At 58.9% G+C, this 27,926-nt stretch overlaps 5 protein-coding genes across 5 annotated transcripts; 2 read left to right on the forward strand and 3 right to left on the reverse strand.

Annotated features, from left to right (window-relative positions):
* Positions 1-2,256: 2,256 nt before the first annotated feature.
* Positions 2,257-11,934, forward strand: BESB_055060 (uncharacterized protein; the record flags this gene model as incomplete). The annotated part of the gene is made up of 16 exons (XM_029363941.1): positions 2,257-2,695; positions 3,072-3,717; positions 4,091-4,241; positions 4,704-4,867; positions 5,115-5,168; positions 5,723-5,957; positions 6,380-6,477; positions 6,999-7,338; positions 7,778-7,865; positions 8,070-8,575; positions 8,815-9,030; positions 9,277-9,423; positions 10,030-10,404; positions 10,915-10,984; positions 11,430-11,479; positions 11,863-11,934. The coding sequence occupies 16 exons, from the start codon at positions 2,257-2,259 to the stop codon at positions 11,932-11,934; spliced, it is 3,651 nt and encodes a 1,216-aa protein (XP_029219864.1).
* An 820-nt stretch (positions 11,935-12,754) lies between these two features.
* On the reverse strand, positions 12,755-13,411 carry BESB_055070 (uncharacterized protein; the record flags this gene model as incomplete). Its single annotated transcript, XM_029363942.1, has 1 exon — positions 12,755-13,411. One exon carries the CDS (start codon positions 13,409-13,411, stop codon positions 12,755-12,757), a length of 657 nt encoding a protein of 218 aa, XP_029219865.1.
* A 2,854-nt stretch (positions 13,412-16,265) lies between these two features.
* BESB_055080 (uncharacterized protein) lies at positions 16,266-20,306 on the reverse strand (the record flags this gene model as incomplete). The annotated part of the gene is made up of 2 exons (XM_029363943.1): positions 16,266-19,458; positions 19,741-20,306. The coding sequence occupies 2 exons, from the start codon at positions 20,304-20,306 to the stop codon at positions 16,266-16,268; spliced, it is 3,759 nt and encodes a 1,252-aa protein (XP_029219866.1).
* A 1,216-nt stretch (positions 20,307-21,522) lies between these two features.
* Positions 21,523-22,497, forward strand: BESB_055090 (uncharacterized protein; the record flags this gene model as incomplete). The annotated part of the gene is made up of 1 exon (XM_029363944.1): positions 21,523-22,497. The coding sequence occupies one exon, from the start codon at positions 21,523-21,525 to the stop codon at positions 22,495-22,497; it is 975 nt and encodes a 324-aa protein (XP_029219867.1).
* A 2,964-nt stretch (positions 22,498-25,461) lies between these two features.
* BESB_055100 (RNA recognition motif-containing protein) lies at positions 25,462-27,779 on the reverse strand (the record flags this gene model as incomplete). The annotated part of the gene is made up of 3 exons (XM_029363945.1): positions 25,462-26,466; positions 26,614-26,775; positions 26,979-27,779. The coding sequence occupies 3 exons, from the start codon at positions 27,777-27,779 to the stop codon at positions 25,462-25,464; spliced, it is 1,968 nt and encodes a 655-aa protein (XP_029219868.1).
* Between the last annotated feature and the right edge of the window lie 147 nt (positions 27,780-27,926).

Consider the following 27,926-nt stretch of genomic DNA (forward strand, 5'->3'; position numbering starts at 1 on the left):
CTACGCTGGTGCGAATTAGAGAGACGCCCAGGCGTCAAGGAAAGAAAGGTACTTAAACCTCAGACGCGTAGGCAACAGTCGTGCTAGCCATCATAACGTAGCCGTCGTTTCTACACCGTGTTGTAGTGCGCTGCGCTTCCGGGAAATTGCCAGCGAGTAGATGGCTGAGACAACGTTTTCTTAGTCAACTGTAAGACCATGTCAACGCGAACACAATTCGACGATCGCGTCCACGCATCCAGCATTACGTCTCCTGCAAAGAGAAGATGTTATTAGCATCGCACTCAGACAAAGGCACGCAAAAAAATGAGCGCATGTAAACTAGTCTTAAACACACCGCTCGTCACGTAACAAATCTCAAATCGTACTGTAGATTTTATACGCGGGGCTCTGCAACTCAGTCTCGCGGGGCGCATTTCTAGTACATCCACTAAACAGAAGCCTCTCGTGAGGACAGCCGGACCCGGAGAGCAGAAACTGCAAGGGGGTCAAAGATTTCTTTCAGTCGTGCACTTGCGGTGTAGGGTTTTGGGTATATTTTGCTTCATATATATTTTTGCGTCCGGTCATCCGTAGCCGCAACATGGCTTGTCGGTGAGCGTGCGCCAACAAGAAGCGGTGCAAGATGCCACAGCCACGGAAACGCAACTACGGGAAACGGCTTCAGTGCCACGACTGGCGCTGCTGTTTCGTGGCGTAAAAAGGCCATGCAGGGGCCTTGTTGTACCCTGGTTGTCACACATGGACAGCCCTGCGGAGTTTCCGCGACGACACTAGGTGTCTTCGAAGGGGCCGTGCTTTCGCTGCCATCGGAGAAGGTAGCTCACGAATATCACAGAGCAAGTCCCGCTGTATCTTCCTCAAAAGTATGGCGGCGTCCCTAGCTGGGTACTTTTACAAGTCGCATTATTACGCGGTTGAGAAGAGACCCTCTTGCATGCAACTGGTCACACAGCCGGCGAACCTCGCCTCTCTATACATACAAGCGTGTTACATAGGCACGTAGAAGCCAGTAGTGACGCAAATCCGATTCCTGTGTCGCCGTTACTAGCAACTGGCTTTTCAGAAAAAATGCAGCATACGCGGTAAGAGTGACCCTTCATGAAAACAAGTCCTCCCAGTGACTAATGCATAGTATGTACTAGAGTTTGGCAGCATTCATCGTATGCGCAAGAAAGTACCTGGTGTCTCTTTCCCTCAGACCGCATTTAGCCAGCCATTCTACGCTCCTGAGCATGCATGCAACGCTGCCTGTCGTGTCTGCAAGCCATGAATCGCTCGGCTTCTTTCTCTTGCGTCCGTGCTTTTTCGGCTCTCGTCTGCTTTCTCCTTCTTTTTTTCCGCGCCGAGTAAACGGGCACTGGCTACCTCAAGTTCCAACCTCTCACAGTGTTGAGGGTGTCTACTCGGCAAGGTGTGCAGCTCACGGCCGTGGTGTCTGCGCTGGAAACCAGCTGTTTTCCGGGCGGCCGTTAAGTCTCGTTTTGCTTTTGTGTTTCTGACCACAAATAGGCTGGCGAAGCCTCGCGAAAATAGGCTTTTTGCTGGTGAAGCCGTGCGTGAGCTGGTTGGTCTCCACCATCTTACGTGTGTGTCTCTTTCCCGAATCAGAGCCGTACGCTCCACCGCGTCGCGAAAAGAGCTGTCGACGTTAAGGATATCATCTTTCAGCATCGGGCAACGCGATGCACTCTACCTGTCTTCGACAAGCATGCATGTGCCTCCGGATGTTAGCTTGCGTGGGCATTCTTCAGGGCAATATGTACTCTCTTATTTCTTCTGCTTGTCCCTGCATGCACCCTGAAAATCTTTCCTTGCCGTTGAGTCTTGCGAGCCACTCGTTTTCTAAGCTCTCTCCCCATCACTACGACGAACGCACACCGGGGCAGGTGCTACGCACTGATGAAGAGATGCACGTGCTTGCATTTGTTGCGTCTGCCGATGTCACAACGCCACCACAGGCCGCTTCGTCATGAGCGCGCGCACACTGGCTCATTTTTCTGGCCTATCCGCCATCGCGACTCGACGTAAAGCTCCATTGTAGTCGCAGGTCCTGTTTGTTCGTTGGAGCGGCGCCGGTGGAGAGTGTTTGCGCGTAGTCGCGGATATTCAGACGGGTTTCAGGTGCCGTGGCGTCGGGTCTCTCTTCGAGCTGAGGTCTCCTGTCTACCCGAGCAGCATCTCAGTTGTGCTTATCTGCATCGTGCTGCGCAGACGGAGCGGAGTCGTGGAAAAGCAGATTTTCCCACTTCCACGATGGAGCTTCTTCCTTCGCCCTCCCCGCACCGCCCGCGGGTCATCTACGGCGCGAGCGCGCCCAGGCCACCGCAGAGGCCGACGGCGCACGAAGGGAAGGGAGCAACGGAGTGCGACATTCTCCTGAACTCGCTTTTGCAGGAAGAGCGTCGCGCAGCTGCGTACGAGGAAGAGGTCGACGCATTCCTCTCCGTCTTGCTGGGTCAGCGAGAGGTTCGGGAGAGGCAAGAAGAAGTCCAGGTCGAGCTACTCTGCGACTTCCGCCAGCAGCAGACGCAGCTGACATCAGCCACGGGGAACGTGCGAGAGCGGCTGAGGCGTGTCGAGGCGCGCACTGCGGCCATGGCTGCTGTCGTCCGCGAGCTGGAAACCGAAAAGCAACACTTGGAGGAAGCCAAGGGCATTGTCAACGGCATTCTCCAACTGAGGACGCTGAAAGGTACGCACCTGTGCGCTTGGTTTCTGCAGAAGCCGGAGACATGCACCTGTGGGCCTGAATCCTCCCGCACCTCCGCAGTGTGGAGATGGCAGACGGACGCGCAGAGAGGGCTCGCTGCGCTCAAGCTGCCTAGCCGTCGGTCTCTCTGCATACACTTATGACCATATATGTATATATACTTGCACATTTATATACGTGTGTGGGGTTCTGTAGCGGCGCAGGCTTCTGCGACGGTTGGAAAGCGTCTCGAAGCCTTACAGGCCAGCAGCGCTTGCAGCTGAGTGTTCTCCGACCGCTCTGCTCTCGCTTGGTCTAGGCTCTGCGTGTGGGCTCGGGTCGGCATCGGCTGCGCCTCTACGTGCGTGTTTGCCTCCAGACCAGCTGGCTGCCGCGTTGACTCAGGCGAATCTTCTCGATGCGACGGAGGCCGCTTGCCGCGCGCAGCAGATCCGCGCGTTTTTCGCCTCTGTTGACGCGCGCTACGCGACGCCGACTGCCTCTCGCGCGCTGCCGCGCGCGCCCTCGTCGCCTGGTCAGGCAGCCCCTGTCCCCGCCCCCCAGTCTGCCGACACGGAGGGGCTGGGGGCCCTGGGGCCCGCGCCCCCCCCCCCGCGGTTGTGCACTGTCGAGGCCGCTGTCCTTCATCAGCTTCAGGAGCTGCAAGCCCAGTTGACAGAAGGCCTTTCGCGCCGTGTGGCGGCCGCGTGCGTCAGCGCCACGCGCGAGCAGCGTGCGGCCCGACGGCGGGCGGTCGCGGGGGGCGCCGACCGCGACGCGGAAGGCGAGGGCGCGTGCAAGCTCGACAGGGGGCGTGCAGAAACTGAGGGGGGGATCGAGAGGGGGGGGGGGGACGCAGACGCAGGCGGGCAGCTCTCCGGCGCCGGTCCGCGCGGAGAGTGGAAGAAAGACTTGGCTGCCGCGTTCGCTCTGCTGCGCGCGCTGCAGCTGCACCAGGACGCACTTCAGCGCTTTGTCGAGCTCCTCCGCGCGCAACTGGCTGACACTGCGGCGCGCCGTTTCAAGTGAGTGCCCGCCAGACGCAGGCGGATTTCTTCCGCGTTCGCACTCGCTTCCAGCGGGGCGCAAGCTGGCCAGGCAGCCTGCAGCGATTCAACGGCGAATGCCTTCTCGTCATGCCTCCGCGCGGGCCCCAGAGCGAGAGCGCGAAGGCGCGTGCGTCGTCGCCGGCAAGAGTGGGCCGAATCACTCGTCGCGGCGAAACTTCTCGAGTCGGTCGAAGGGTTTGTGGTGCGCAGACCCGGGGCTGCGCCTCCTGTTTTGTGGGATCAGCGCTTCAGCAGAACTGAAGACTCCTGAACTTCTTCAGCCGCGCGAGTTGATGGGGCTTGGAGCGAATCGCTGGAGTGTCGTCGGTGTGTCTGCTTCATTTTTCAGAGTCCTGCTGCAACTGCAGAAGCAACACTCGACGCGGCATTGCGCCGGAGACGCACTCGCGGCCTCCAACGGGAGTCAGGACCATCTCCACAGCGCGGCCTTCGCGCAGCTCTCCAGCGAAGTTGCAGAAATGATCGTTCATCACGTGAAAGTACGGAGACGCCGAGGCCGCGGCCAGGGAGTCTCGAACCTCCCGCACGGGTTTCCACATGCTGGCCCGGGGGCGCGAGGGAAGGCCTCTTCACGCTTGGGGGGTTGGGCTCCGAGGGGGGAGGGGGGGGCGGCGGTTAGTCCTTGGAAGAATAAAGACATGCAGGCCCTGAGACGCGTCGGCATACGCTGCGTAGACGGCTACAAATTCACACTATGTATGCCCCTCGATATGAACACTGCAGAGACACTTGGGAAGGCACGAACGCGAGCGTGTCAGTGTGAATGTATCTACCTATATATATATATATATATATATATATATATATATATATATATATATATATATGCATACATGTAAGCATGCATGTAAATATGGGTCTGTAGTTTCGTTGTGTGTCGTCGTGTGTAATTCCTCGTATGGACTGCTGCCCGGTGCGTCTGTTTGTGTTTCGTCGCGCAGGCTCTGGAGGCGGCGGCTGCTGCGGCGCCTCCGTGCGGGTCGTGTGGCGCGAACGTGAGCATGAGCGGCGAGGCCGCGGCCGCAGGCCTCTTCGCAATCGTCGCCCTGCGCCAGGAGACCGACATCCAGAGTGTGCGCATTCTCAACCATTTCTCAGACTGCAAGTGAGTTGCGAGGCGGGGGGCACTTCCAAGGCGCCTGAGAGAACAAAAAGGGCTCCACTGAGTTCACACACTGCTCGCTCTCCGCACACGTCTCCCCCTTTATCTCCTGTCATCGTGCTGCTTGCGGGGACTCTCCGCAAGTCTGCAGCCCCGCGGCCTCGCGCCCCATCTACATGGCTCCAGCGTTTGAAGCGTTTGAAGAGCCACATGCAGAACGAACGCCTGTTTCATCGCTCCCTGTCTGCAGCGAAGACGTCCTGGCCATGAAGGTGGGCGAAAAGCAGACGACGACTAGTCTCCGGTGAGTCTCGCTTGTGCGCAGAGCTAGTCTTCGACGCAAATGAGCAGGAAGCTTGCTTCGTCTTCTGCAGAGCCTGCCGCTTCGCCGCCAGCATAGGCCGGGCATGCGAGCCCACACCACAAACCAAAGTCCTCGACGCACATGCAGCACGCGTGCACCTACTCAAATGTATGTACATATATATAAATATATATGTGTATTTGTATGTCTGTACATGTATATAGCTTGTGTGTGTACCCTCGCGGAAGCAGAGTCGTGAATGCCTGTGCGTGATAGAGGCGCAGCGGCGCTGGAAGGGTCTAGGGAGTGTGTGCTGCAGAGACTCGCGGGCGGGCTGCAGTGCGGGGAGCTATGGATTCGCGCTCTTGCTCTGCTTAACCGCGAGCGAAGACTGCGACTCAGGTGCTAGTATGCTTAGCAGCATCATGGGTGGAGCGCTACTCCGGCTTCAGCACGCAGAGCGGCAGCTACATGTGGGCGTCTATGTGTTTGGAGTGAGGCTCGACCAGCTTATCGCTCTGGAAAGTCGCGGCGTCTGCTGGCTGCGTGTTCAGACGCGTGGACTGTGTCTTGTCCGAGATCGTGGCGCTGAGCGCGTGCTGCATGCGCCTCCACCGGCGCTTCAGAGTCGCGGCTGCGCGCAGAGGCTCGTCTCTGCTCCTTCAGCCGCAGCTCGACGGCCCGCAGGAAGGCAAGGACGGCGACGCTGCGGCGCAGGAGACGCAAAAGAAAACAGGAAAAAGCTCGACGTGGACCCCGACTCTCGTCGAGTTCGTCCGACAGTGCTCGGTGCGTCGAAGACGTGCGCGTGTTTAAAAAAAGAGAAAAGATGCAAAGACACGCACCTCCATCCCGTCGGTGCCTGCAGTGAAGTCCTCACTGAGACCGCAGTCGAGACGGCAGGGCCGCGCCGGCTTCCACGTGGAGCTCATAAACGCCATATGTATGCACATTGATACGTAGATAGACAGATAGATAATGTTTTTAGATACTCTGTTGTATGAATATGTGTCTTTGTGTGCATTTTTCGGCATTGGTACGTAGACATTTCTCGTGTGCGCGCTCGCGTCCTTTCGGCGTGCACATGTCTCGGGGTGACCGCCTTTCGTCGTGTATCTTCAGGGATTTTTTGCGCGGGTTTTCCGTGGTTTTTCTCCATCCGGATCCGGTTTTTTTCCGTGTTGTGGTTTCCTCTGGCCGCGCGCTCTCAGGCTTGCGGGGATCTCGCCTTCCAAGGCTCTCCGCTGATGAAGGGCCGCGAGGAGCTCATGGCGCACTACGTCTCGCTGGAGAATGCGTTCATCATCGGGTATGCCTCCCCGGCTCGCTCTCCGTGTCGCTTTGCGTCGTCTGATTCCGAGGCTTCATGTGTCTTCGCGCCCTCGTATGCCGCGCGCCACTGCACAGTACTTTCGCGTCCCCGCTGCGACTCCTGTAGACTGTGAGCGTGGCTGCAGTCCGCCTCTGGCTCCGCTCCAGTCTCTTCCCGCGTTCTCTCTGTGCGCGCATCTGAGTCGTGGTTTCGAACGCAAGAAGACTCTGATGGGATTCACAAACGCCCGTGATGCTTTGTCCTTTCTGTTAATGAAAGCACGCCCCCGGTTCGAATGGTCGGCTTAGTGCAGGGGCCAAGAGGCTCGCCAGAGGAGCAGCGATACCGTATGCCGTCAGGTCGCGGTGGGCGTCGCCTGAGGACAGCATGCTTCAGCTCCTCCGTCTTTGGTGTCTCAGCTCCGTTCGAGCGGCCTGCGCGGGTTCCGCTCGGTTGTTTCACGCCTGACTTGTGTGTTGGCTTCACCGCCTTGCGCTGCGTTTGCTGTCTGTGTTTAGCTCTGTGGACCAAGCTTTGAACGTCGCAGACGAGATTCCGCTGCTCCCGGCTGGCGCGCGGGCGGAAGAGGTCGAGGTGGGCGGCGACGGGTTCGCGCCGTGGGGGGCGTTTGGGGGGGAGAAGGAGGAGGAGGAGGACGACGAGCGGCTCTACTCCACGGTCATCGACGACGTGTTTTTCATCCTCACCAAGAGCGTCCTGCGGGCGATCAACAGCCTCGACGTCTTGGCGGTCTGCGCCGTCGTGAACAACGTCTGCGCCGTCCTCTCCTCCGACGTCAAGGCCAAACTCCGCCGAAATCTCGAAGAGAGCAAAGCGTACTACGCGAACTACATCAAGGTGAGACAGCGTCCGCGACGCTAGAGCACAAAGGTGGGAGGGGCGCGCGCCAGCCAAGGCCGCAGAGGACGCGCTACGAGGAGAAGCAGCGACCTGACCCCGCGAAGACTCCGGCGCGCGCGACGGGTTTTAGAAACCGAGAACGCGCCCAGGGGACGCCAGCTTGACGCGCGGAGTCTCCCTAGACTCGACGAGAGGAGCGTATATATGTGTGTGTAAGTGCGTGTGTCGGGTTATACACGTGGTTAGGCCGCACGCAGATCTGCATGTAGATCTGCAGACGCCACCGCAGTTGCCAGGCCCGGGGGGCGCGCGGAGGCGAAATTCCGATCGCTTTCTGGCTGTGCGGGCAGGCTGCTTCCCAGTAGATGTGCTGCGCATGCGTTGCTTTCAATACGAGTGAGGCTGCGCGTGTGATTTCCTGCCTGTGGCGCTTTAGCATGAGCCGCACGCGCTGCGCTACTCGCTCGGGGAGAGCTTGCGAGAGATTTTTGGGCGCCGCGAAGGCCAGCCACCGGAGAGTCTCAGTGAGGTCGCAAGGCAGTCACACCAGAAGCGCCAAGCCAAACAAGCAGGGCGCGAAAGAATGAGCTGTTCAGGGCCACACAGAACGAACGCAACAGCGTAGACCAGGCGGAGGGGGGGGGGGGGGGGGGGGGGGGGGGGGGAGCAACCCCCAGGTCGTACGCCAGGGTATGAAGAATTTTGCAGGTGCCTGTGTGCGACAGCAGAAGTCCGGGGTGTCACGCCGGAGAGTAGAGAAGCGTCTGGCGCGCAGGCCAGCGCGGCGGGGCTGCGGGGCCGCGGGGCCGACGGAGGCGCTGCGGACGGGAGGGCATGTGTTTTCTGGGTTGGTTGGCGAGACACCCATCAAGTTGCGAGCGAAGCGTGTGCCGTGGCGTTTGCAGGCTCCTCCTACAGCTGGCCCCACAGCGTCAACAACGTCGCTCTGGCGGTTGAGACTCTCAAGAAATTCAAAGACCGCGTTGCGAGGGACTTCGCAGAGGCCTTCGCGCGCCGCCGAAAGGCGGAGACAGAGGACGCCGGCGGTGACGAGGCGCGCGATCTCCAAGATGAGCAGAGTGACGGCGAAACGACAGACGGGGTCTCGGAGGCGGAGGAAGATGAGGCGCCTGAAGACGCGCCGCGAGGAGAGCGTGGCGCGGCCAGCCAGCAGGCGGCGAAGGCGGGCACAGGGGCCGCGAACGATTTGATGATGTTTCAGTACACGCTGCAGGTGAGGAGGGCGTTCTCTGCGCGCCAGCACAGGCGCCGCAGACGAGACACTCTGCGTCAAAGCGTGCAAACGCGAAGAAAGGACAAAAGCCGGTCGATTCGGTGGGTTTCTGTGCTGTTTCCTCCTTTTGTTGAGCATTCCGAGCGCCGGACTTGTCAAAAAGTGCTGTCTTTTCGGTCCGCGATCTGCTTGGCGGCCGCGTCGCATAGCTCTTTTCTTCTTCGTTGGCGTCCCTCCAGGCGGTGGATGGGGTCGTTGAAGAGCTCCAGGGCCTGCACGAGCGCTGCTGCAGGGTCACGCTCAAGTTTGTTCAGCCGCATCTGCACCGCGGCCTCGATTTGCTGCACAACGCGGTCTTCGAAATCCACGAAGACAACTCCTGCGGCGGGACCGCGGGCGGCGACGAAAGCGCTGGTCTTGGCGGACAGACGCTGGGCAGCCGCGGGGACTTCATGGTAAGCTTCAACAACAGATCTACACTTTCTTTGCGCGCCTGCACGGCTGCGTGTGTGGATCCTCGAAATTCGGCGAAAGTGCTTCGCCCCTTCTCAAAGTCTCGCACTGAGAGAGTGCTTAGCCCCTTAGAATGCCCATAGGCATCTGCAGTCGACTCAGCTACAGATATAGGTCTGCAAAACGGCGGCTTCTGCGTGTGCCGCTCTTTCGCTTCGCCTAAATTCTAAACCCTCGGCGTTTTTCAGGACGGAGGCGAGGGCGGCGACGAGCGCCTTCTTCAGGAGCGCTGGCGGCTGCAGCTGCAGCGCGGCTTGGCGATCATTCTCTCTCACGTGGGTCGCGAGTACGACCGGCCCACGCAGAATCTGTGCTGCTCTCTGCTGCTGCAAGTGGTGAGGCAAATGCAAAGATCCGGCGAAGGCTCCTTTCCTGTCGCCCCCCCCCGCCCCCCCCCCCCCCCCACGCATGCACAGACAAGCGCTGACGCGCCATCATAATAGGCCGTGGATGCGCGCGCCTGCAGGCTTATGCATATATGTATCTATATATATATATATATATATATATATATATATATATATATATATATATATATATATATATATATATATATTGTATTCAAGTGTGCTGGGAACGAAGTTCGGTGGGGGGGTGCGTGGATGCAGACGAGGCTCCCCTGGCCTCCGCGGATGGTTTGTGAAGGGCGTGAGTTTGCAGCCGCGCCTCCGGAGTATCGTCCGCCGTATTGGGCCCTGCTTGCCTGCAGCAGAGACTGCGTCGTCTCTTTCGCTGCATGATTTCTCGTCTTTTTTTTGTCGACCGGAGGATCTCCCTGGGAGCGAAGAGCTGCGCAAACCGTACACCCCCTCTTCCCCACCCGCCGCGGCTTTGTGTTGTTGCCTGCGCGGCGGTGAAGCGGAGTGGCTTTGAGGGCAAAACAGTCGGCTGGGTTTTTGTTTCGAGCGTGGCAGGCGCGGTGTGTTTTTCTTTGTTTCCAGCTCGCGACTAAGATGGAGACTCTTCTCCTCGACAAGACGTACACGGCGCTGGGCGGCCTTCAGTTGAGCGCGCAGCTGCGGCGTTTTCTGCAGCAGGTCTCGGCGCTGCACCACGCCTCGGGGGCGGGGGCCTCCGTGCTAGGGGGGCAGGGCGTCGGCCGCGCGCCACTCGCCTCGCGAAGGAACCTGCTGGACTTCTCCTCGGCTGCCGTCTTCAGAAATGGCAGCTCAGCGCTTGACGCGGGCGCCAGTCTCTTCGGCGCCCTCGCGGCGGCGGCGGCCGGTGCAGGCGACAACGCGGTCGACGAGGCCGAGCAGGGCGAGGGGGCCCTGGCTAGAGTCCGGATCTTCTGCGACTCTCCCATTCGACCGAAAGTGAGGCGACGCGACGCCGCGTTGCCAGTGGGTGCTTGCCTGGCGCCCGCGCTCAGTCCCGAGACCCCAGACAGAAAAGAGGTCGCAGCGAAAGACGGCGAGGCCGCTGCGGGGGCGGGGGGGGGAGGGGGGGGGGGAAGCGGGGCAGTTGCAGAGGCGCACGGCGGGGGCGAGGACGCTCACCGGTGGCGCTGAAGGGGTTGGTAGCCGAAGCGCGCGTGCGGGGAGAGGCAGTGGACCCTCGCCAGCGGTCTCGTCGTTTTTCGCGGTTCCTGTGGGCGCCCGAGGCGAGCGAGTTGAAAAAACTGTGAACTGTGCCAGCGCCGAAGCCATGCCGTCGCCGCGTTCCTACGGACCGACGCGCGCGTAGAGTCGATCGAAGTGAGCCTTTTCTCTGCAGCGTGTCTTTGCCATATACGCCACGGCCGCGGGGTGGGCTTTTCGCGGCTGGCGAACGCGGAGCTGGGACGTTAAAGATGGATTTTGTGTCTGGTACGCATGTCTCTGCAGTTTGGCCGTCTGCTGGAAATCAGCGAACTGCTCGGTTTAGGGAGCCTCGACGAGCTTCTTGACATTTGGGGTAAGACGCAGCGCGCAGCATACGTAAATACGCATACAGAAGTTATCCACCGTGCGAGCTTGGATCGCGCGCCTGCGTTGTGTGAACTCGGCATATAGCCCCTTCCCCTCCGTGCCAGGCCGTGTAGTACATAAATTATATACGCATACTTACGTATAAAAAAAGTCATTGTGTCTTCTTGTGATAAGCCTGCGCTGGCGATATACCCGAGCAGCTCTTTGGGGTGGTGCAAGCAACGAATTCGAGTCTTGATGATCAAATCGCGCGGGCCTCCGGTGTTCGCGGCAGCTCCCCTCCCTGTGCACCAGCGAGTCACTGCTAGCGAACGAAATGACTTTTTGAAAATGCAGTGTGCGCGTGCGTCGCGGCCTGAGATGCGCGACATCACAATTTCGAGATGTGGTGCTCGGTTGTGTTCATTTTCCTTCGTTTTGCCTCTTCGCAGGTCCGTCGTCTGGCAAGTTCTGGCGTCTCTCCGTTGACGAAATCAAAAAGGTAACGCAAAAGCCGATGAAAAGTTGCTCGTCCTCTAAAACTTTTTGCCGCGTCTCCAGCGCACTGACGATGTCTCGTGGCGTCTGTGGGTGGCCTGGTCAGGTTTTTGTGTCTTGTTGGGAGAGTCATTGCCTCTCTCTGTACGTTGGGTGATGAGAGCCGAATTCAATGCGTAGCGGAGGGGCTCATATTAAGCACAAGAGTGCCTTCTAAAGCTTCTATGCAAAGGCAGCAACCTGTGGGATTAGGTGGAGGTGAGCGTACAGCAGCACTCCATATGAACATATAGAAAGTATGTATATGCATATATATATATATATATATATATATATGTAGGCGTGCATAAGACTGAATATGTGCCTTTGCCGTTCGCGTTTCTGCAGGTCCTGGCGCGTCGAGTAGATTTAACGAAGGACGACATCGAGGCGTTTTTCGAAACGCATCAAGGGAAATGAAGGAGCTGCGGCTTGAGAGGCTCGTTTTGTTTTTGCGTAGGAAGCGGCGGTGCTCCTATGCGTGTTTGCGGGCGTACAATCTCGAGCGCAGTCTCCCAGTCTTGGGTCTCCAGTTCGCGAGAGGTTTGTAGCGGAGGCCGAACGGATGACCAGGTGTCATTTGAGGCTTGTCTCGTGGAGTCCGCTATTCTCCTGTTTTCGGTTTTTCTTGTGAGAGAAGTTTTTTTAGAATTTCGTAAATGAACGGCATGTGCAACGAAACTTGTATCTAGGTGCGACATGCCTGCCTTCTTTCCAAACTTGTTTTTCGTTGGCGTCGCCGCACACCAGACACACAAGAAGAAAATCTCATCTGCATTCTTCGGCGGGGTGAGGTGGGTGAGGACAGAATGCCCCGGCTAAACGAACTAGAGTGGGTTTCGAAAGAAGTTTCCAATTCCTGGTATCCGCTGGAGTCGTAGTGCGTGCTAGAGAACGTTTGCCGTAGTTTCTCACATTTACCACTAGTTCAGGTTTTTTTACAAATTAGAGGAAGCAAGGCTGTAGACGGCTTCAGTCTTTTGCGTAGCCCAATTGAGTACGCTATAGGCGTCCTACGGATTCTGGAAGTTTGGATGCGGGAACTATTTTTCCTCAGGGCTCTAAGTTATGCTGAGTAACTCAACTGAGAGCTCTCAGTTCCGATGTTCATCAGTATGTGTGACAGAGCGAGTCCAGATTGAGCAGAGAGTGAGGCGGGATTTTTGTATCCATTTGCGGGCGCCTGGCCGCGACCGCGAAAGTAAAATATGTGCGCGTAGCACGGTCATGGGAGTTCAGTTCACCAAGGAGACCAAAAGACAACAAGAGAAAGAGTGTTGTTGAAGTAGCGAAGACCTTCTCCGCGGACTTCATCTGCCCCTCCAATCATCATCATGGAAATGGTTAATGTCACGCAGAAACGGACCTCGGGGTCTTCCGGGCTAGGTACGGCATCATTATTTTTCTCGGATGTCGCTGGGGGTTTGAATGTGTAAATGGCCCCCTCGGGTGTGTATCGTTTCGTCCAGAGGCGCCGCAGATTTTTCTTCTTTTTATATTTCAAAAAGAGATCTTCATACTCTACGGAGTCCTCCATGCAGGTTTCCCCGTCAAACGCAAACGCCCTCTGGTTCAGAGGATTCTTGCCCCGCCGAAAGGGAGCGAAAATCATCGTGCGACTTTTATCAATAATTTGAAGCTGCTCATCTCTCACTAAATATACATCGCGCCGAACGTCGCCATGTGTTAGGCCGGATTTACCGATTTTCACCACTTCGACTCGAGGCAAAGGGGCCCCTTCTTTTGAGGAAGAAAACAAGTTTTTTTTTTCATTCCGTGCTTCCGATCGTAGGGGTGAAAGACGATACAAGGAAACGAGAAGCGCACAGCACACAAGATGACACGGAAAAAAAAGGAGTTTCCTCCTGTGCGGACGCCCGAGACTAGAGATCACCATCTTGTCTGCCGAAGTCCCAGCAGGGGCGGAGGAGCCCCGAGCCTTGTGACGGTTTTCTTTTGGATCTCTGTGACGCTTTTGGTCGAGCCAATTAGGTAACTCGTTTCAGTCCAACGAGGTTGCCAAAGCTCGTACGCCTTCGCGTGTGTATCCATGTGAAGGCGAAAAGGCGTGCGGGTCATGTGATCTTTCGCGATGCAGCATGCACCTATATTTTTAGTGTTTTTCACGGTAATGTCAATGCATCGAGGCATGGCAAAAGCATCATTCATTGGCGTCTCATACAATACGCAGAAGGGACTTCCAGGATCAATATTCGTTTCAGCCCCGGAAGTCGATCGGACTTTGAAGATCCCTGCGACATTTGTTTGTATTTAGTGTAGGGGCATGGACTCCCTTGACGTTCTTCAGGACTGTCTCATCCCCCCACCATTTGAGTGCGTGTTGGTATCGAACGCGGAAGGCCCTCTGACAACAAGCGCAAAACGTTTTTCCCCCCCTGTGATGCTCTACGCGAAAAAAAAGCCGGATGACTAAATGAATTTTGCAACGACCTCCATATATCTTTCCCAAGCCTATCCTTCCGTAGCTTGCAGTTCCCCGTTATAAGGCGCACCAGTAGTGACGTCTCCTCTATATGGCTATGAGTTCCTGGATATGTATGTTTTTCGCAGCTGTTCATCCAGGGTTCACAGTGTGCCGTAGCACACCGGAAGGCGGCTCTCGCCGGCCACGCATGCAAAACGTGTGTTTTAGCCGCTTAAACAAGTATGCGTAAAAGTAAAGCCTAGTGTCCTGAGTCCGAGTGTAAACGCGGAGGTCCCTGCCTTTTCTGCACGCGGATTTGATGCCCAGACTGAGTGGACGGGTTAGGCGCTGGCACTGTATCACGAGGAAAAAGCGCTAGTGGCCTAGGGCGCCGACCGACGCTCAGAACGGGAGAATCATTCGCCTGGTGCAGATCCTTCCCAGACAATGCACAAATATTGTGCGAAACCCTGTCCGCCAGAGCGACTCACATGAACCATCAGATGCACTATAAGCCAGCAATGGTGCTGAGGAAAGGCGCAGCAACGCCATTGCATACTTTCTCACGTAGGACATCGCTTCACAACGTATACTGCATCACTCAGAGTTACGTCCCTGAGCACACGCATAGTTTTGGACGCGCGAGGCGCAGCCTGGGATCCGGTACAAAACAACACGCAAACACAGGCGTGTCCCTGGTCTGAGCGTCCTTGGCTCGTAAAAGTAGAGTATGGGCAGACAGGGAAGATAAGTTTTGCGATGAGGAGCACTTAAACACACGCAGACTGAATGGAAAAACGCAGCATCGAGACGATGCATACAAACATATACAAACATCTGTATCTAGTACTTATTTCCACGGATCCGACGGCATATTCAGGTATACAACCGCGAAGACAAGCGTGTTTTATGAGCGTATCTCTGTGAACACGACGCAAAAGATGTTTCAACGAGGAGTCAGTCGAAGGTTTGGGGTACCTTGTCTGTCACGCACTATTGTAGATTTCTTGACTGTCCCACGGAGTGCCGAGGCATCAGCCGTAGCGTGCCACCCCTCATGTGCGCCGATAACCCATGCATGGAAGCCACTTATTGCTCGTAGAGGCAGTTGCCTCTGTCCCTCTGTCTAACTCTCAGCCTTCCACCGGCAGAAAGTGTTTTCGCCTAGAACTTCAACGAGCGCTGAGCACGTGGCACAGTTCTGCCCCTACGCGATGCGCACTGGAAGCCGAAACGCCCTTACCGCTGTGATCCTTACGCGCTTCTCAAGTATTCTCTGCCGCTCTCGGAGTCTGGCCCTCTACTGAGAGCTGAGCCCTGCGGTGCACGTATTTCTCAGTGTGGGATTGCCACGTTTGGTCTCTATCCGCAGTGTCCTATGGACGCATTAGATCAAAGTGCAGCAGCGTATGTGTCCTCCGTCTACAGTCCGTTCTCTCGATAGACTTGACCGTACTGGTTGATTCTTGTAGCTCTCGCCCTGTACGGCGTGACGAGGCGTTTGGTCTCGGACAACAAGTGAAAAAAGACGACCTACCCTATAATCCCATCCCAATCGTGTGTCAACAACGTTCGGTCCAGACGACGGGCGAACGCCTCGCTCGCTCTAAGCGGGCGCCTCCGTGGGCTTTGGATCGTCTGCGAAGCCGCCGCGAAGCATCTACCGGCCCCTTGCCAGCGATTGTAGAAGTGCTAATCTGTTGATGCGCAGGAAAGCGGCTACGGGTCATGCTGCAACTCGTTCACAGCGTCTGCTTCCATCTGTGTTGCCCTATTCGGCCTCATCCAGCCAGCTGTCCTGCTCAGACCTGCCCTTCGTCTTGCTCGCTCTTTCCACGCGCCAACGCGAGGGGTTTTCGAGTGTAGCTCAGAAATGCGCCCGCACTGAGCAGCAGAGCTGCAAGCCTTTCGCTGGTGCGAGTTGCACGCTGGGCACGGCACACGAAAAAAAAACTCCAGCTGGCTAAGAACAAAATCAGCGCAAGAACGGTTGCCTTGCGGAGACAATTTGACAAACTTGAAACAAACACTGCACATAGGGAGCTCGGCATACGCGTCGGCCGATACACATGCCCATGTCGAGTGGCGCTCCATCTGACATGCTTCTGCACATACACATGGCCGTGCGTGTGTCTGACCTCGAAAAGGTCTCCCTCCCCGAGGACCGCGAAATTCAAAAAAATATACTCATTGACAGAAAAGCGAGCATTCGACGGCAGACACACGCGCATGCGCCCCGTCAGTTGCAGTGTCTGAGAACTCTCCAGCTGCCTCCAAATGGTTCTGGGGGTCGCCGAAGGTTCCTCTGTACGGCGGGGACCTTTCCCTACACCGTTTCCGCTTCGTCTTCACTGCTAAGGATGTGTATGACTGTTGTCGCGTCGAAGGTTGGGAGAATGTCTGAGGAGAGGTCAATCTCTTGCGGCGGGCTTTCCGCGTTCGCAGAAAGCGACTGTCCCTCTCCTGTCTGCAGGAGAAACGACGTGCTGTCGCCTGTCGCTTCTCCGGCGTGAGCCTCGCTCCCTGGCGTTTTGCGCGTGTCGCCGCGCAGCTCTGTTCGACGCCTACGTCTGCCAGACCCGGCGCCCGCGCGGACTTCGCGTTCGTCTCCGCTTCCGCGCAGTTTTCGCCGCGTTCGCCTCGTCGCAGCATCCTTGCGCAAAGGACTTTCTCCCCCGCGCCACTCGTTGCGTCTGCCGGTCGCCGCAAACGCACGCGCGCTTCCGCAGATGCTGTCTGGCGCCGGCGCGGCCTTTCCGCCGTCAGCTGGAGACCCAGAGAACGACGACGACGCGACAGAGTAAGCCGCCCAACGGGGCGCAGGGGCGGGGCCTAAGGCCCGAGGCCCCGGAACCGCAGGACCTGACGGAGATGCAGCAGAGGCGGCAGATGTCGGGGGCGCGTGCAGAGGCCGCGCCGAGGAATAAGGAGAGCTCGAGCTCCCCTCTTCGTTCTCTGTCTCTTTCTTTCTTGTGCAAACCCTCGCAGTGCACGCCTTTTTCGCGCGCGGGTTCGAGGTCTCCTCGCTCAGATCGAAGCGGACAGAGCGGCTGAGGACCGCGGACCAAGAAGCCACGCGGCCGCAGCGCGCGCACTCCGCCGCCTCAGGCACGAGCGCGAAGCCTCGGCTCTCGTCAACCGCGGGCGGTTCGCCGTTGGCCTCTCTCCCCCCCCCCTGAGCGTCGCCGCCGCCCCCCTCCACGATGACCCCCTGGGCCTCGTCGCGCCCGTCTGTGTCCTCCGCCGCAGGGCTCCCGCACGCAGGCCCGAGGCGCAGGCGGTCGCGCAGACCGGATGCGAAGCGTTCGCCTGGAGGAGGAAGAGGGGGTGCTGGCTGCGCGGTCTTTCGGCCTCTGTTTTGCGTCTCGCCTGCGAGAGGCGGCGCGTCTCTGCGTGCGAACTCTGTCTGCAGCGCTCGCCTCGCTGCGCAGATGATGTGGGAGAGGCCTCCGCAGGTCGCGCATTGGGTCGCGCGCTGGCGAGCGCCGAAGGCCGCGCCGCACAGGAGGCATGCGACAGAAGCGCCGAGCATGCCCTCCTCATCGCGGAAACACGCCACAGGAGGGACTTCGGAAGGTGCGGCAGCCGCAGAGGAACGAGCTCCCGACGCCATACACGCCTGTGGTAGAGGCGAGGGAGACGCGCCCGCAGCAGGGCGAGAGGCTCCCCCGGACGCCGCCACCGTAACGAGGGCAGCAGGCGCAGCGCTGCTTCGATCTGAATCCGAATCCGCAGACGGCGCCGCAGATGCAGAGGAAACCGGTTGCATTCCCTTCCTTGTAGAAAACTCCCGTCCCAGTGGCACGGCGCGGCTCAACAGCGGCAGCGGCGCCTGCGCCCGTTCGCCTCTCGGAGTCCGTTCTGCGCCCGGGGTCACGTGCGGCTTTCCTCCACAGCGACGCCCCCGCGCTGCAGAGATGTCTTCGCGCGGGCTCGTCTCGGCGTGAACGGAGGCGAATGGCCTGGCGCTTGACTCATCGTCCACGTTCATCGAGTGTGCCTCCCTCCCCTTCGCGTCTAGGGAGGTTTCGTCCCAGTCCTCTCTAGCCTGGCTGTCTGTTTCTGAAGCAGATCGCCCCTCCTGGCCTTCGCTCACTGGCTGCGAGTCTCCCTGCTTATGCCTGTCTGCCGGGGTTCCTTCTTCACTGTCTCGCGGGGCTGCTCTTGTCGCTGCGTCACTCCGGCGCGTGTCTGCTCCGTCGCAGTGGCGTTCCTCAAGTCCCTGGTTTTTCCCCTCCGTGGCTTGGGCCGTCGCGCCCTCGCCAGGCCCCGCTTTTCGCTTGCCACTGGCGACCACCAGCGGCAGGAGGAGCTCGGCGGCGCCGAACGAAACAGAGACGTGTGGCGCGAGCCAGAGTCCTGCGGCTTTGCGCGCCGCGAGGGTGGCTCCCGCCGCCTCAGGGCTCTCCCCCGTTCGCGCCTCGTCTCTGGTCAGCGCCGCGGGCGGTGGTGAGGCAGCAGCCGCCCCGGAGTGCGCCAGCGACTCCGGGGCGGATGCGTGTCTTCGGTCCGACGCCAACTCCGCGCGCTGAAGAAGCACAGAGCGGAAAAAAGGCGCCGCGACGCTCCCGTCGACGACGTGGATCGAAAGAGGCATCCGGCAGAAGGGCGCCGCCTGCAGGAGCGCGAGGAGGGCCCTGAGTCTCTGTCCCACGCGCACGACGACGCCCCCCGTTCGACTCAGTGTGTAGGTCTTCTGGTGGCATGCGGGGACCGCTCGCCGACTCGTGTGTTGCAGCGAAGCTTCTTTCTCTTGCGCCCGCTGGCGCTCAAGCTGCGCAAGAAGCAGCTGACGCTTCCGCCGCCGCCTCTGCGGCGGCTCGCTCTGCAGCGGCTCATCCTCGTCCAGGTTCCGCTGGTTTGCGGGCGCTTCCTCCGTCTGGCGCGGGCCTTCGCGTTCTCTGGCCTCGGCGCCTGCGCCGCTCCGCGCGAAGTCGAGCCCACCGCAGCTCGGCTGCCGGCCTGAGTCGGGCGCGGGGGCGCCAGGGCCCTCTGTTGTAGCTTTCCGGCGCGCGCCGGCGTCTCCCGCAGCCCGGCTTGGCTCGTCTTTCAGCAGAGAGGACGGAGGCCCGCGGAGCGCAGACGAAAAAGACAACGGGCGTGATGCCGAGAAGGAAGACGGGACGCCAGACAGGGAAACGCAAGACGAAGCGGACGAAGGCGCCGACGCCGCATGCTGCGGCGCGACTCCTCGGGGTCTGTTCACCTGTGCACGGTTCAGCCCTTCTCTTGCTGCCGCGGCCGTGTGAGTCGGGGTCTCATCGCCCCTGCGGCGGCTCGCCGGCTCCGCCTTCTTGTCGCCGCCTGAAGAGGCCACTGCACGCTGTCTCCCTTTTTGTGACGACAGGGCGCGCGGTCGCTGTGAAGCTCGCGCCCTGTCCTGTGAGCCAGCGGGCGCCGCACTCCGCGGAAGGAAGTCGAGCGCAGGAGCTGCGCGCTGCCACCGCCACTCGAACTGCAGCGCGGCGACGGCTGTCGGGAAGCCGTGGACGACCAGCACTAGGTACCAGGGACGGTTTCTGCCGGCGCAAAGGAAGCACAGGAAGCAACGCAGCGCCCGGATTATGGTTTAGGGTGTACGATAGCCCGTCCTGCGCGTCCAGACGACACAGACAAGGATCTCTCCGGACATGCACAAAGCGCAGATGCAACGCAGTGCCACCGGCGGGGAAGGTGGGGGGGGGGGAGGCGAAGGGGAGGTATATGTGCGCATGTCCCCGCGGACGACATCCCTCCTCTATTCCTCCTCTTCCTTTTTTTTAGCACCCTTCCGCCGCCTGTGCAGTCTCGAGTTGGCTCACTTTTTGGTCTTCCAGGCGCCGCCGTGCGCAATGTCTCCGTTGTGCTGCTTGAGGCGGTTGAGTGGATGCACAGAGTATCCAACGTACGTGTAGCGCGAGTTCTTTAGCGAGCGCAGGAGGTAGACGCAGTGGAAGCCTTCGCCGTAGAGGCCAGTTGCTTTCAGGACCGGCCTCCCCGGGCGCGACTGCGACGCGTCCGAGTGCATGTCGCCAGGAATCTCCTCGAGTTCTGCCGCGCCCAAAGCCCCAGCGCTGACGCCCGCCAGGGGCAACGCGGCCTGCAGGGCGCCCGCGGGGTCGAGGCGCCCTTCAGAGCTGACCTGCGAGAGCGGCTGCTGCGAATTCTGCCGAAAAGGGAGACGCGAAGAAGGCGAGAAAGGAAATTCGTGGGCGCCGCAGGGGTACGCTCCTGATGCTGCCGGCGCGAGGGCCTGAGACGAACAGCCTTGACTCGCGGCGAGACCCTCCCCTTCCCTCCAGGGCAGCCGGCCTCTATCGCCGCCAGCGAGCCCGAGACGGCGCCCGGTTCGGGCATCCTCTGTGTCTTCTTCGACGGCGAATCGCATTCTACAACATATTGGTTCCTTCTTGCCGGCGGCATGCCGAAAAGTAGCAGTTGCGAGCCGCGGAGTCTTACGATAGGCTTTCCCTGCGGAAGCGTGACGTCGCACGACGAGCCCTGTCGAGCGTCGCACCACACATTCTCGGCGTGCAGAGCCTGGAAGTGTGAGATGGCCTCGACTTAGATCTAGAGAGGTTTCTGCTGGAAGTGGAGAGCCTCCGGGGGCGCCCGTGGCTGGTTTCGTCGCCAAAGCCAAGGAGAGACGGCCAAGCGCGTGGTGCGACCGCCACAAACTCCCTCGCGAGTCTCGCTGAGTGACCGCATTCGAAAGCGAGTTCGACGCGGAAACAGAAGCCAGCGCTTTTGTAGGCAAGTTAGAGATAGTCGAGCAAAGGGGATGAGAAAAAGAGAAGAACCGAGGCGCTCCGGAAGCGTATGCGTGAGCCTTCACAGAGAGGCCTCACACATGCGCACAGCCCAGCCGATGTCGCAAGCCAGCGGCAGCGTTGGTGCGCACCAGTTGAGCTCGTGGTTCATCCACGATAGACGAGAAGAACCGCGACACCTTGGAAAAGGATTTAACGGTTGTTTTCTGTGCGGAAATCGGCCGTTGCTCATTCGGATTTATATCGTGCTTCGACTCGCGAGCTCGCTGTGCATGTGCATGCATGTGTGTGTTTGCCTGGCTCGCTTCGGCAGTCCACCTTTTCTCTCTTGCACTTTCTCCTACCGTGTACGACGACTGGCCCTCGCAACCCTTCTGAAGCAGAAGCCGATAGCAAGCAATCGTGTGTGTCGGTAGCCTGAATGCGGCAATGCATGCGGAAAACGCCAGAGATAGGGTTTAGGGTTTATGTATTTGCACCCGCGCCTGGCCGCACACTGTTGCCGCGCAGCACCCCGGCAACGCGATACCAGCAAGTAGCCAGTCCTTCTCGTCGTTCCGCGAGTTCAGAGTCAAGATCACGCAGGGAGCGACACCATTACGCGTCCTCAGCCCAATTCTTGCCACTTTTGTTTGACTGAAGGAGCGCGGATCTCAGCTTCACGCAGAGACGCTTCTCTTAGCTGGCAATTGCAAACAGACCAGCGCACCGTCGCACCAGGTCGAGTGACCAGGAAGCGAGGTCCGACTTGCATTGCATCGTTCTCGGCTCGGTACACGACTAGAAACTGTCTTATTCCACAGGTCGGAGCATATTGAAGGCTTGGATCCCAACATGAAGGCGAGGGACAGAAGAGTCGTGGTGGTCGTATCGCTGTGGCAATGCCTGCGAGCGGTTCTCCTTTCGTTGTTTTACTGCCTTCGCTCTGGGAAAACAAATGCCCCGGTCGTTTCGTCTTCACCACCATCTCCTGCGGAACCTGCTCTCTCTGAGTCTCCAACCCAGCGACTCGAGACGAGTCCTTCGCGAACCTCATTTTTACTTCCCCCTCTTGTCTCCAACGTGCTTGACGGTGAACGTGATGGGGCCTTCCCGTTCTCCATTTCGATCCCGGCGCTTCAGCTCGTTTCGGCGTCGTTTTCCTCCCACGAAAGAGTTGCGGCGGAGGCTCCGATCGTCGAGAACGACCGCATCCGTCCTCTTGAGGCCCTGCTGGCGCATGACCCCGCTTACTTTCGCTTGCGCGCGCAGGCAGAAGAGAAGCGGAGAGCTGAAGAGAAAAAGAGGGAAGAAAGAAAAAGAAAGGAGAAGGAAGAATATGAGGCGGCAGCGCCACCCATGTTCAATCTGGACTGGTCAGGGGGTCGGTTGGACCTGGACGCAATCATCGCGGACGACGCAAAGCGGGGGGCCTCTTGGGCGACAAAGGTCCTCTCTGGGGACGTCCACAAGCTTCTTGCAAAAGAAGCAGTTGAACTGCGTTCTCGAATTCAGTTTGCGTGCAACAGTTACCTCCAAGACCTCTTTCGAACGGCCAGGCCTGCAGGCGGCTTTCGTCTCCCCGGTACAGGAGGAGACCCTTATTGGCAGATGCCGGCCGTACGGGCGTTCATGTATCAGCAACTCACACGCGAGCGCATCAAGCTGTCCATTCCGGACTCAGTGCTACAGAAATATGTGTTTCGGAGCGAGCAGCTGCCATGGAACGCGAGCGAGAAATCGAAAACAACACACCAACCGAGGCAAGAGGCGAATCCAAGAAGGGGGAGCACGCTTCGCCACGAGATGCGCGAGAGAGAGGATTTGTAGCCTAGATACAGAGACAACCAATAAAAATGCACCATATTCCATGCTGTGGTGTTCGAAATAGTGTAATACGCGAAACAGAAGCGGGTGCTTCCAGAGTCACCTCTTCCAGAGACTGCTTCTTGGAATGCTGTTCCCTGCTAAAGACGCTACCAGTTCCCGTGATAACTACACCAAAACGGCTTGAAAGCGAAGCAGCACATGCGCTGAGGAGAGTCAAGGCGGTAGGTACATGCAATTCTACCTCGATCCTATGCTGGTCTCGAAAATTCGTTCCCTGCACCGGCCGGCGCGAAGCGGCCTCGTACGTTCATTTCCATTTGCACCAGAGGACTTTATGCGCCTAATCAAGTATCATCTTTTGGGGCGTTAAGGTCTTGCACACGGACGTGGCGGACCCAGGTACATGGAATGATTCTCTGCTCCACTTTCTGCGAGTGCAGCGCACTTGGCGCACCACATCGAAGCACCGGTGACCTGCAACACACAACTACGAGGCAACTGCTGTGCAGGGTAACGAATATGCTACATGGCGAAAGCAATCAGTTCCTGTCACTGCGGCGAGGTAACGAGAAACATGGATGGTGAAGACTACAGAACGCCTGCGGAGCTGTCGGGTCTAGGCGCTCTGCTGCCAGGCCCCAAGTTCCTGTTTCGAGGTGCGGGATTCTGTCAATAACCCTCGGGCGCAGTGCGCCAACATGGCTAACTGGGAGCCACGTGTGACGTGAAGCTATTACTGAGTGCACTGGTGCCGCCCCACGCCGTAAAAACACGACTCAAGCGCCGACTGGCTACGACGAACACATTGTCCGAGCATGCAGGTCACCAATCAATCACGTGGAGCATGCCACACACGATACCCTCCCTACACAGGGGGCAAATTCACTCGCTCAGTCAGGCTCCACGTGGGACTGCAATATACTTTATTTCACGCAAACTGAACTTGGTGGCAAAAACAAAACACGCCTGCTTTAAGCTGCCCACAGAGACCTGTTTGGCTTGCTCTCAAAAGCCATGGCACATGATAAACGGGCCATCTCGCTTCGCTCTGCCGATACCCTTGAAGAACAAAGTGCTGAGGCCTGAACCGTGCATGTGGCACTCAGGTCCGGGAAGCAACACTTCCACTCAAATCACCGTCCTGAATCGGCTAGACATCGCTGCACGTTGGTGTGTGCGCCCACACCTCACACGTGGCTCGACCAAACAAGGAAGCAATTCCTGATAAATCTCCCGTCGGGAGGGAAGGGTTTCCACACACACGGATATCTTTTTCCTTTAGCAGTGGCCGTTCAAATCCCAGAAAAGGAACAGCTCAAGAAGCGACGGAGACCTGGTTAAGACTGACACAATCAGCAGCACGTGTACTCGCGACTGCAGAATACCGTCAAGAACAACACACCCTGTGCGAAAACAGAACAGGGCTTTCTATACCCCCCCGCACACATGATGCAACGGCGGAACACAGTCTTGCCCAAACAGTGAGTTTGCAACAGCCACATTGGCCGCCAGAACGCATTCATGGCAACCGACCCCCCCCCCCCGATTCTCTCTTGGATCGGGAGCCGAAGGAAATCACTGTCATACCACACAATCATGTGAAAGCATACGCTGATATGAGCCGAAACACGTTGGCATGGTATTCGCCGACAACCTCGAAATGCGCCACCACGCATGGCACATATACGGCGCCGCTTGTACATTCTCAGTCACACACCCCGGCGAATGCCGTTGCGGTAAAGAGGAAGGACGCCTCTGGCACAGGTCAGATGGCGCAATTGCTTTCCTCGCTTCGCCGGTGCGGCGGATCGCTTCAACTTCGGTCCGCGGCTGGGAACTCCTTTCCATCCAAAATGAAAAACCCGGTATCTCCACGTATCCTCGATCCCTCCTCAACGTTAAAAATACACCAGCACTACCCTGCCGACAACGAAGCAAGCACCTCGAGCCGGCATTTTATAGAACGGACGCAGAATGCAAAAACACACGGAATCCCGTGAGATCCAAAAAACGGACTGAAAAGGTTGAAGGGTATCGTCTGTATAACAGCGGAACCGGCACATTTCACCACTTTGCGTCAATTTTCTCGCCACAAAAAACATGAGAGACGAACGGCCGCTGTAGCGGTGGGGGATATCGCAGATGCGCAATCGACTAATCTGCTAAACAGCGATACGGGATCGCACGCGCGTGCCGGCATTCTCGCGTGGCGACGTGCTCCAGCACTCCAAATCGTCGCCACGCTGGCGGCCGCACAAGGCTGCCCCAACGCGGGACTGACTCACTGCCGCCACAGCAAAAAACCAAAGACTACGTGAATCGGCACTCGCGTCTCGCACAAACGTCCCCACCCTTGTTGGAAAACGCTGACACTACAACCCAGCGCCCCCAGACACAGGCGGCGGGCGTGGTGGGCATTGACCTCATCCCCTCCGACTAACGTCTTGAAATCCTAGGCTAAAACGAACTGGCTTATGCGACACCAAGGCACAAAAACGACAGGACCACAACGCGTCCACATGCTGACTAAACCTTCGTCTGAAAATGACGCACGAAGCAAAACGAGGGAAAGACCGAACCCCACACCGAGAGGCGCCGCGGGGCGCCCAACTGCAAAAGGCCCTGTACACTCGTCACGCTAGATACAAAACTCAACACACTGGCTTCATCAGTGTACGAGGGAGTTGATCCCTTGGCGACCCATAGACACCGATCTCAACCCACCAGCCCCCGTTTCTCATGGGGCCCTGCAACTCTCGAGGTCTCCCCACCAGAAACCTCCCTGCCGAGACCTATAGACACTCGCATCACGGAGCCTTGGCGTTCCCTAGCCTACATCACCGGGCCCCACAGCACGCACGAAGGAATCTACTTTCGACGAATGAACGTCAGAGAGAGGCCCCAGGCGTTCTTTGCGCACACACCTCTTTGCGTCGCCCTTCCGTGGCTGCATTGAGGAACCGGTCAGAAACTGTTTCTCGCAGACTCTTTGGCCACGCGAAAAAGATCGAGGAGAGTCTCAGTCACCCACGACTCGTTCGGAACGGACGAGAGGCTGTGGCGCGGTGGGTCGCCCCTGCGCGAGAGCGTCGGCGGCGCGCAGGGTCCTTCGGCAGGTGTAGCCTGGTAGCCTCTGACGTGACAGTCGGCTCCGGCTCTCTGTTGGAACCGATGCTCGAAGTTTCCCCTGTGTCCGTAGAACGGCTGCTGCTGCTGAAAGCGCAGCGGCGCGTTGACCGCCGACACGGGCGGCGGAGGAACATGACTGCTCTCCGCACGGAGTTGTGGAAAATACGCCGCTGACCGTATGCCGCTCGACAGGGCAGGCCCCCGCGAGGCAGTCCAACGCGACGAACCCGTCGCCCAGTTGCCGTGGAACTGGACGTCCCCGCCGTCCACAGCGGCAGACTGGCGGTCGCCAGCTCGCAAGATATCCAGGATCGACGCCCGCGGCTCAAATCGCGACGCGTCTGCAGCCCGCTGGCCAAGTGCTCTCTCAGACGCCACATCGGCGCCGCACACGGCTCCGAGGCCCTCACCTCTTCTCGTCATATCTTCGCGAGTCTGCACGCCCGCGCTTCCGAGCTCGCTCATCAGGAGAGCCCTGACATCCTCTGAGTTGAGAAGTGCACACAGCGCAGATAAAGCGTTCGAGGCCCGAGACGCGGCGACGTTCGCCCCGCCCCTGGAGCCCGAGCCAGCCTGGTGACCAGCCTCTCGAACCTCCGATCCCTTGCCTCTCCCCTCCGTCCTCGCTTGCCGCCTGCGCTGCCCCCGGCGGCGGCGGCGACCATTCGACTCGCCCGCCTCGGCAGGAGCGGAGCCCGAGTTCTCGCGCCCGGGCTTCACCACAGCGTCACGGCGATTCTGAGCCGCCAACTGCGACCGCATCTGCGCCAGCAGGCGAATGCGTTCCTTCTTCTGCTCCGCGTTCTCTGGTCGACGCACCTCGAGAGGCTTCGTCGCTCCCTGACAACAGACACCACCTCGCACCCGAGACAAAGTGCATCCCCGCACCTGAGCAGAGAGGACGCGCGCCGCAGTGAAACGCACACAACACACCCGCTGCCGGTCGCTGAGAAAGCCGCACCACAGCCCGGAGAGAGCCACACTTACGCGAACAGGGTACTTGTGGTCAAGTGCTTCTATCGCCCGCTGCGCGTCCTCCTCCCTCTTGAAGGTGACGAAACCGGCGCCTCGGGGACGCTGGCGGCGGTCTCTCAGGAGGACCAGACCCCAGCACTCTCCGAAGGGACGGAAGATCTCGTACATCTCTTCCTGCGCCACAAGAAGAGAGCACACCTTGAGGACGAGCCAACTCTAAAACCAGAGAGAAATCCTGCGCAGCGTCACACCCCACTTCCCCTAACTGCAGGGGGACCCCGCGGGAAGAGAGCCACACGCCAACACCAAGAAGCTGACTGGAGCTCAAGAGCCGCAGACCTGCGAGTAGCCAGATTGCAGCGACGACGACGACGCACCTCGGTTGACGTTGCCATGTTGCCAAAGAAAACTTTGACGCCGGGGGGACGCTCTTCGTCGTCAGCTTTCTCTGGAGTCTCGGGCGCCAGCGCCGGCGACTTGTTCGCGTCGGCTGCAGCGGCTGTGACGGGGGCGAGCACCTCCTGCGGAGCGGGCGAACTCAGGCCAGAGTCACCAGTGGAGCTGAAAGTGGACGCGTCGCGCTGTTCACTCTGGCCGCTTCTCCAAAATCCGGGGTCTTCAGACTTGCTCTCGAAGTCGGCGTATGCCGGGATATCGAGATTCTTGGCAATTCCAAAGGGCGGGAAGAAGTGGAGGAGCGAGTTCGACTTCCACGGGTCCGCCTCCACAGGAGGCACCTCTTTCGGGGATCGAGACCACTTCAGGTCGTCCGCGGGGAAATGATACGAAGAGACAAACGGGAAGGGCGAGTAGGTCTGGTCCGGAGTCTCCAGGGCGCGCTTCTCGACGGGTTCGAAGCCGGGCGGCGGGAGCAGGAACTTCATCACGCCGTCTACTCCCGGCTTCGAGGTGAAGTCGCCCACGTTGTCGCTGGACACGCTGCGGGCAGACTCGAGGGCCTCGGACTCCAGCACGTCGTCGAAGTGGTGATGACTGCCGCAGGACTCGGCCCCATCCTCCCAGTCGGGCGCCGGGGTATGCGTGGTAGCCTCCAAGGCTCCGTCGTGGAATCCGGACCACTCCCGCTTGCCAGACCAGAAGTCGTCCGACGCAGCCACACACTTTGGTGCGCCGCTTTGCCACGGGTTCGTGGTCTGTTCCCCGCTCGCGTGAAACATGGTGTCGACCGCCAACTTTCAACGATCGCGAAGGGGTGGAGGACGCACGGACAACGCACGCTCCACAACACGGAGCGAGAGATTCGCGGTGACTTCTTTGAGAAGTAGACTTGTCCGCAGTGCTGAAAAAAAGCAAATGCGTCAAGC

This window comes from Besnoitia besnoiti, chromosome IV (assembly GCF_002563875.1).
Source record: "Besnoitia besnoiti strain Bb-Ger1 chromosome IV, whole genome shotgun sequence".
Classification (NCBI taxonomy): domain Eukaryota; phylum Apicomplexa; class Conoidasida; order Eucoccidiorida; family Sarcocystidae; genus Besnoitia; species Besnoitia besnoiti.